At 50.9% G+C, this 7,081-nt stretch overlaps 1 protein-coding gene across 1 annotated transcript in view; it reads right to left on the reverse strand.

The window, feature by feature from the left end:
- The window catches only part of SH3GL1 (SH3 domain containing GRB2 like 1, endophilin A2), a 29,840-nt gene extending 24,076 nt beyond the window's left edge, over nucleotides 1-5,764 (reverse strand). Inside the window, exon 1 of the mRNA XM_081801817.1 lies at nucleotides 5,549-5,764. Coding sequence (XP_081657943.1) covers nucleotides 5,549-5,593 — 45 coding nt within the window. The 5' untranslated portion in view covers nucleotides 5,594-5,764. The remainder of the gene's footprint in view (nucleotides 1-5,548) is intronic.
- Nucleotides 5,765-7,081: the final 1,317 nt, after the last annotated feature.

A 7,081-nucleotide genomic window follows, 5' to 3' on the forward strand; every position in this document is an offset into this window, starting at 1 on the left:
TGCAGATCTCTAACCCCCTGGGGCTGAAAAGGTCTGTTGCTGGAAAGCTTCAGCATCAAACCATCCTACAGTTTACAAATCTCACCTCCTGCCTTGGAAATCAGGAACAGAAGACTACTTGACTTTCCTCTGGCCACCTCCCCACCCCCAACTTGCCACAGTGCCAAAACGTGCAGCACACTTGCCTCTGAAATCCTATGGAGGAAGCTGGCCCAAATCAAAACTAAGTTTCCCCAGATTGGATCAGTATCAAAATATTGGCAACAACGGAAGAAGAGGAGAAGGGCTGGAGATAGGCCAGAGCAGAACTGGCCTATGTCCTTGGGTCAAAGGCCATGGGATGGGCTCTCCAGAGGCAAAGGGCAGGCTTGAGTGGTCCTGGTCACAGAGCCAAGTGTTTCCTCTGAGGAAAAAAACGAGCAGATGCGCATATGGACATCTGAGGGGCCAACCGGTGAGCTCAGGCCTGCAAACCTAAGGTTCAGAGGGCTCCACAAAGGGAAGGCTGGGTGGATGGGTGCGGGGATAAACAGCACTGTATCCCCGGTTCACTCGCTAAGTTCTGGGGTCTCAGGAATGCGACAGCCCCCAATTTTTGAAACCGAACAGAGAGACACTATGAAATCCTTAACCTCACAGGCCATTATTCAGTGGCACGTGGACTATAATTAAGTATCCTATGGCTCTGCCTTCACACTGTGCCAGATAAGTAGGGAGAAGTGCACCCAGGCACGCTAACAGGTCTTTAATAAACACAGGGTTCTGAGTCAGAGGGGAACTTGCCACCTCATGTTTGGCAGGCACGGATCCGAGTATGATGCCCTCTTGGTCCTGGTTTGTTAACAACAAGAATATAGGATTCTGCTTGGTTACAGAGTGCCTCCATGACTGTGAACAGTGGGTCCTGTGAAGGCGGTCGGGCGAACCCAGTTTTACAGACAGGCCTGGGAAGTGGTGGGGTTCCAGGAGGTCCCAGGATCCTTTGGGGGAGAGCAGTCTCACACTTGTTCTGTAGCTCCACGGTCCAGCCTAAAACACCAGGCTGGTGACCCAAAGCCGAGCTGGGAAGAGCAGCCTGGCCTGTCTACCGATGGAGCAGGATGGGAACATCTCTGTCCAGGGTCCCACAGGGACACTGCCAGTTCAAGGGTCTTCTTACAGAGGGAGTCAGCAGAGTTGCTTCCGGCAAAGTTGGACTTAATCCAGTTCCCATCACACATGGATATCGCCAACAGCCAAAGCCATTCCCATGTCTGCTGCCCCAAGGCAGAAGGTCTTCAGGAAGTTAGCCTGCAGCAGTTGAGCTCAAGGGTCTGGGGCAGGGACCCAATTTTGCCTGTCACCTGTTGTTCTCAGCACACAGGTTCCATGCTTTTATTCCACTCAGGTGAAGGAGCTACAAGTTCCAGACTCTTGTATCTAAGACTATTCCACATTTATTACTTAACAGGCCAAACCCTTTCCTGGGAAATCAAAAGCCCGATTCCACACAATAAGGTTTTAAAAATAGGTCAGAGCAGGTAGTACCTGCTGACGTTCCAAATACCAGCCACGTCCCCCAGATATTACTTACTCTAACAGGTTGGGGTCCTGGGTGCCCCAGCCCACTCCCCACCCCATGCCTCTCAAAGGAAGTCTGATCTTTCCTCCTAGGCACAAACCCAGAGCCTAGCAAGCATCCAACGAACTTCAAAGCTATGTGATATGGCAGTCATGAATTTTCCTCCTAGCTCTGACGGAACCAATCTTTCAGTTCAAACTGTCTCCCTCCTTTCAAGCCAAAAGAAAAAAAGAAAAAAGAAAAGAAAGAAAAAAAGTTAAGCCAGCATTCCAGGCAGCTGCCAGATCTATCCCTAGTTACACTCTCAAACCTGGCCTGGCCACAAGAATTATCAGAAACCAGTGAGCAGCTTAGGCCTGGAAATTAACATCGTACCACAATGAGAAATGAACTTCTGAGTTTGGATCTCACTAGTGGGGTCCCCTGACCCTCCTTAGTCCTCCAGAAATACTCAGATTAAAGCATCTCCCCCAGTTCTAGATGCGCAGAAGTACCAGGTGGGCGGTAGGATTGAGGCCCCAGACAGACGTCTTTTCCTTCCAGCGCTTTCCTCTACAGATTCTTCAGCAGGCCTCAGCCCAGCAGGCCTCAGCCCAGTAGCAACCAGTTCTGAACAAGTAAAAGCTCACAAACTTCTCACGCAAGCCCAAACTGACCTTATACAAGACCTGAACGCTTGCACCAGAGATGAACTAGCATGGAATTTGCCAGGATGCTGCCAGATACTAATAACGGGTTTGTTACCAGTATCATCAGTGAGATCAGAAACTTTTAATTAATATCACAGCCTCAATTGCTAGAAATCAAGCCTCTCCATGCCCCACTCTCTCCCACATCCACCTGACTTCTTTTTCTCAATTTAGAAGTAACACTGTTACAAGCCTCTGAAATCAAGAACCTGTTTCAAAGCATTCTCAACCTCGGTGCACTGACATGTGGGGCCGGATAATTCTTTGTTGTGGGGAAGGCTGTCCTGTGTATTATAGGATGTTTAGCAACCATCCCTAGCCTCTACCCACTCAATGCCAGTAGCCGCCCTCTCCCCAAGTGGTGACAACCAAAAACCATCTCAGACATTGCCAAATGTTCCTGAAAGGGCACATGGGGCGGGGGAGGGGCAGGGGGGGAAGGAAGGGTTAGTCACCCCAGCTGAAAAGTACCCATGCAAGCTTATACCTTCTTAAAAATACCAGATGCCAAAAGATACCCTGGGGTTCTAACAACTTGGGATCTGGATGCTGAGTTTTATGTACATGTCTATCTATGTATATGTGGTTATCCATGTTTTGAAAACAAAGAAAAGCAGGCGGCTATCACAAGAATGGCCCAGGAGAGATTTTTTGTTTTGGTATAATTATTCTCACTTCTCACAAATCTTAGGGCAGGGTTTCTCAACCTCAGCACTACTGGCATCTGGGCCCAGATAATTCTTGGTTGTGGGGGCTGCCCGTGCATTATAGGGTGTTGAGTGGCATCCCTAGCCTCCACCCACTAGATACTAATAGGAACTCAGGTTGCGACAACCAAAAATATCTCCAGATACTGCCAATGTCTCCTAGAGAGTAGAACTGGCCCTGGTTTAGAACCACTGTCCTACAGGAAGATATAAATATCCCTACATCGCTTTGTGTAAAAAGGGGAGTGCATTTACCCTTGTGCCAGATAAATGAGACCAGTGGCTGAAAGCATACTGCCTGTTCATATGGTGAGAATTCAAGAGACATTAATTACTGCCTCATACTCTCAACAGCCGATCCTACTCTGAGGACAAGAGAATTAAAAGAGGTGTACTGAGCACAAGAAAAGAAACACACAAGGAGATGGACACGTCTGGATAAACAGCAGAGATGCTGGGGGCCTGTGGAAACAATTGCAGAAGAGAATGGAGCACAGCCAGCATGATTCTTGAGAGCACAACTCAGCAGAGGATTGATCAGGAGGCCAAGACAGCCACTCCCAAAGTAGGATGTGGCCATCGCAGCAGCTCTTTGGGGATGGGCCTCAGAATGGCGAGATCACAAATCAATCTGAACCAGCAGCTTACACTGCACAGTGCTTTCCAGGTTTCAATGTATTTCTCACAAATCTGAATGCAGGACACCCTGCTTCCCGCTGAGACCAAAAGCTCTGGTGGCCAGCCAGAGCGGCCTAGCTAGTGCCTCTAGCAGAGTGTGTCTGCTTGGGACAGTATGGGGTATGGACCACCAGCATGGGCCTTGAGAGCTGGGGGTTGGGAGGAGAGGGCTTCTCCTGCAGGAGGGACTACATCAAGGTCATCAAGGTCCAAGACAGTAAGCACCATCCCCAGGTGCTCTGGTCAAGCCCTGGGGATCTGGTGCCTGTCGGACAAGGTTTAACCCAGGGCCAGGTCCCTTTAATTCTATCCTGCTGGGGCAAAGGGCTGTACTCTCAGCAATAATCCTAGAACCCCTCTGGATTAAGTTTCTCTTCCACCAGGGGTTAGCCATCATCTGGGGTTTGCCCTAGATAAAACAGTAGGGTGGGGTCAGGACTTTTTCCATCAAGGGGCAAAAGGTACCAGCTGTGTTACTGTGGACTCATTTCTCTTCCCTCCCACTGAACTTCTCCAAATTGTGGGAAAAGCCCAGTTTGCCAGCAGGGACCACACCATCCCTAAGATGGTCGCTCATTCCTCCGAGGAGTCTATCCACACAGACTCCATACCTAAGGTTCTTAATCTGGGATGCAGGAACCAACAGGATTCAAGGAATCTGGGACTTCCTGGATCTGAAACTATAAACTGAATTCCCCCATTGCCCAGTTTTCTGGAGAGTGGATCCACAGCTTTCACCAGATTCACAAGCAATGGGGCCTGGACATTCCAAAAAAACCTATACTTATCCGTCACACATAAAACACTATACTCTTGGATTCAGCATCCCCCTTCTGGGAATTTAACATGTAAATCCAACCACCTGTGAGCAAAGATATTCAATAGCTATTCACTACAGTATCGTTTGCAGCAGAAACCAACTGGAAACAATCTACACATCCATCAATAGATGACTGGTTAAAATTTAACCAGTCCCCAATAGATGACTGGAATACCACCAACCCATTATAAAGGTCAAAGAAACTCTAGGGGTATGCTCTAGCGCAGTAGCTCTGGGTAAGGGGAGAAGGGGAGTTCCCCCAGGGATATTTGGTAGTACAGGGAGATATCTGTGGTGTCGGGATGGGGGGGGGTGCTCCTGGGATCGAGTGGTGGGGCCAGGGATGCCGCTCATCACCCCACAGTGCCCAGGACGTCCCTCCACAACAGAAAGCGACCCGAGGTGAATTCCAGCTCTAGCGTTATCTCCAAAACCATTTAACGAAAAACCCGAAGCACAAAGGGCTATGTGGACTATGCTACCACCGCGTCGGTGTGTGTTTTAAAAGGAAAGGTGTAACATATCTTTGGAAAGGGATGTGAATCGTGGGTGACAGTCCTTGCCGCTGGGGAGAGGGGCTGGATGCCTGAGGGGCCGGACGCGGAAACGGACTTTTCACTCTACCCTTTCCCAACTTTGTACCGGGTCCATCAAAAGGGGTTTTCGTTTGTTTGTTTTAAAGAACTACTCCAGACGCCAAGTTTCCCTCCCCTGGGCTCTCTGGCAAAAGTCCCGTGTCGACAGCCTCAGGAGTGTTTCTTCCCCTGCTCCTTCCCCACTCCCTGGCCTTTTACAGGGAAGGGAGGGGAGGGGTCCATGTCCCGGTCAACCTCCGGGTGCATCTCTGCCCCTCTCAGGGGTCTGCCCACCCTTCTCGGGGAGACCGGAGCCCACATGGCGGGGAGGGCCTGGGCCACTTCGTGGGCAGCCCCCGTCCCTCCTGGGCTCTCCCCACCCAGCGGGGAACACGCGCCAACGCCGCCCCCTCGGTGCCCGCAGCCCCCTTCCGAGCCAGGGTCGGGCCTGGCCGGGTCCCCGACTCCGGGCAGCCTGGGTCCCGGGGCTCGCTCCCCCCGCCTCGGCCTCCGCTCACCTGGCTCGCCTTGTAGAACTGCTTCTTCAGCCCCGCCACCGACATACTGCCTGCCACCGTGCGGGCTCCCGCCCGGACCCAGCGAACCGGAGGGACCGCGCAAGCGACAGGCTCCCGGGCGCCGCCGATACCCCGCGCGCCTCAGCGGGCCCCGTCGGCGCCGCCTCCACCGCCCTCTCGCCAGCTCCGCGCCCGCGCCGGCGCCGCCTCAGCCCCTCGCGCGCCCGCGCGGCCAGGATATTACATGGCAACCGCACACTTCCGGTACCGGCCTGCGCGCGCCCCCGGCCCCGACTGCGCACGCGCGCCCCCTGCCGGCCAGAGAGCGCACGCGCATGTCGTCTGCCTTGCGGAAGCTGCCTCCGCCAGCGAGCCGGCAGGAGCGAGCCTAGAGAGACCATGGGGGCTACAGCGTCCCCTGGAGGCCCCGGAGGTAGTCCTAAAGTTTTAGAAAAGGCGCTTAAATCCTGGAGAAGTTGGGAGGCGGGGTTTACAAGTCTCCAGTTACCTGTTCGTTAATCTCAGCTAACCCAATTCTCTCTGCGTTTAGTCCCTCCCCCACACACCTCCTTGACCCTGCCACGTGCTCATCCAGTCAGTTGCCCAAGTCAGACATCAGGGTGTCACTTCTACTTCCTTTCTATCCCCTTGTTCTCCCTGCCCTGACTAGACCATCCCACCAGCCTCCTCTCTGGTATGCCCACCTGCAGGTTCCCCCTACAATTTCCCCTAAAAAATAGTCAGAAAGATGCTCTATAACACAATTCATATCGCATTAGTCTACTGTCCTCAGAATACACTCACAACTTCCTAGCATGGCCTGCCTACAAAGCTTGCACATTTTGGTTCCATCAACCCTTCTGACTTCAGCTCTCTTCCTCTTCTATAATCCATGATCCCTGTTTCCTATGGGTCTTTGCTAATGTTGTTCCATTCTCCCCCAATCTTCCCTCCATCCTTTGTGCATAAAAGAGAAACCTGTTTGGAATGTCATCTCCTTCAGGAAGTCCTTCCAGGTTGATACATGTTAATTGATTTCGTTTTTTAAATCAATTATTATTGAATTGAATTAATTGGAAGTTAATAATGATTTGAAATGGATAAATTAATCCAAAAAGAGGAACAAGAAAGTGGCTAGAGCTAACGTGTTTGCAACTTCAATGTTGAAATCTCTGACAGATCTGGGTGATTTTCTGAAGCAGAAGATTGCTAGAAGTTTCCAAATGCCTCAACAAAAGGTACTGGACTAGATGGAGGATTGTTTCAGAATATGTAGGCCACAAACCTCCTTCCCAAAGATCCTGATGGGGCTGTTATGAATAGTTTTTTTAAAATTCCCCATGTGATTCTGTCAGGCACTCTCAACGGTGACCCACTGGTTTAAATCATTGCAAAATGCCAGAATGTCATGATTCATATGGGGAAACTCAGGCCTTGAGTAAAACATGACCTGCCCAAAGTGATATACCTAACAATTCAGCTTTTTTTAAAAATTATGTTATGTTAGTCACCATACAGTACCTCATTAATTTT

Source organism: Leptonychotes weddellii, chromosome 1 (assembly GCF_054177405.1).
Source record: "Leptonychotes weddellii isolate Sample4059 chromosome 1, ASM5417740v2, whole genome shotgun sequence".
In the NCBI taxonomy this organism is placed as follows: Eukaryota; Metazoa; Chordata; class Mammalia; order Carnivora; family Phocidae; genus Leptonychotes; species Leptonychotes weddellii.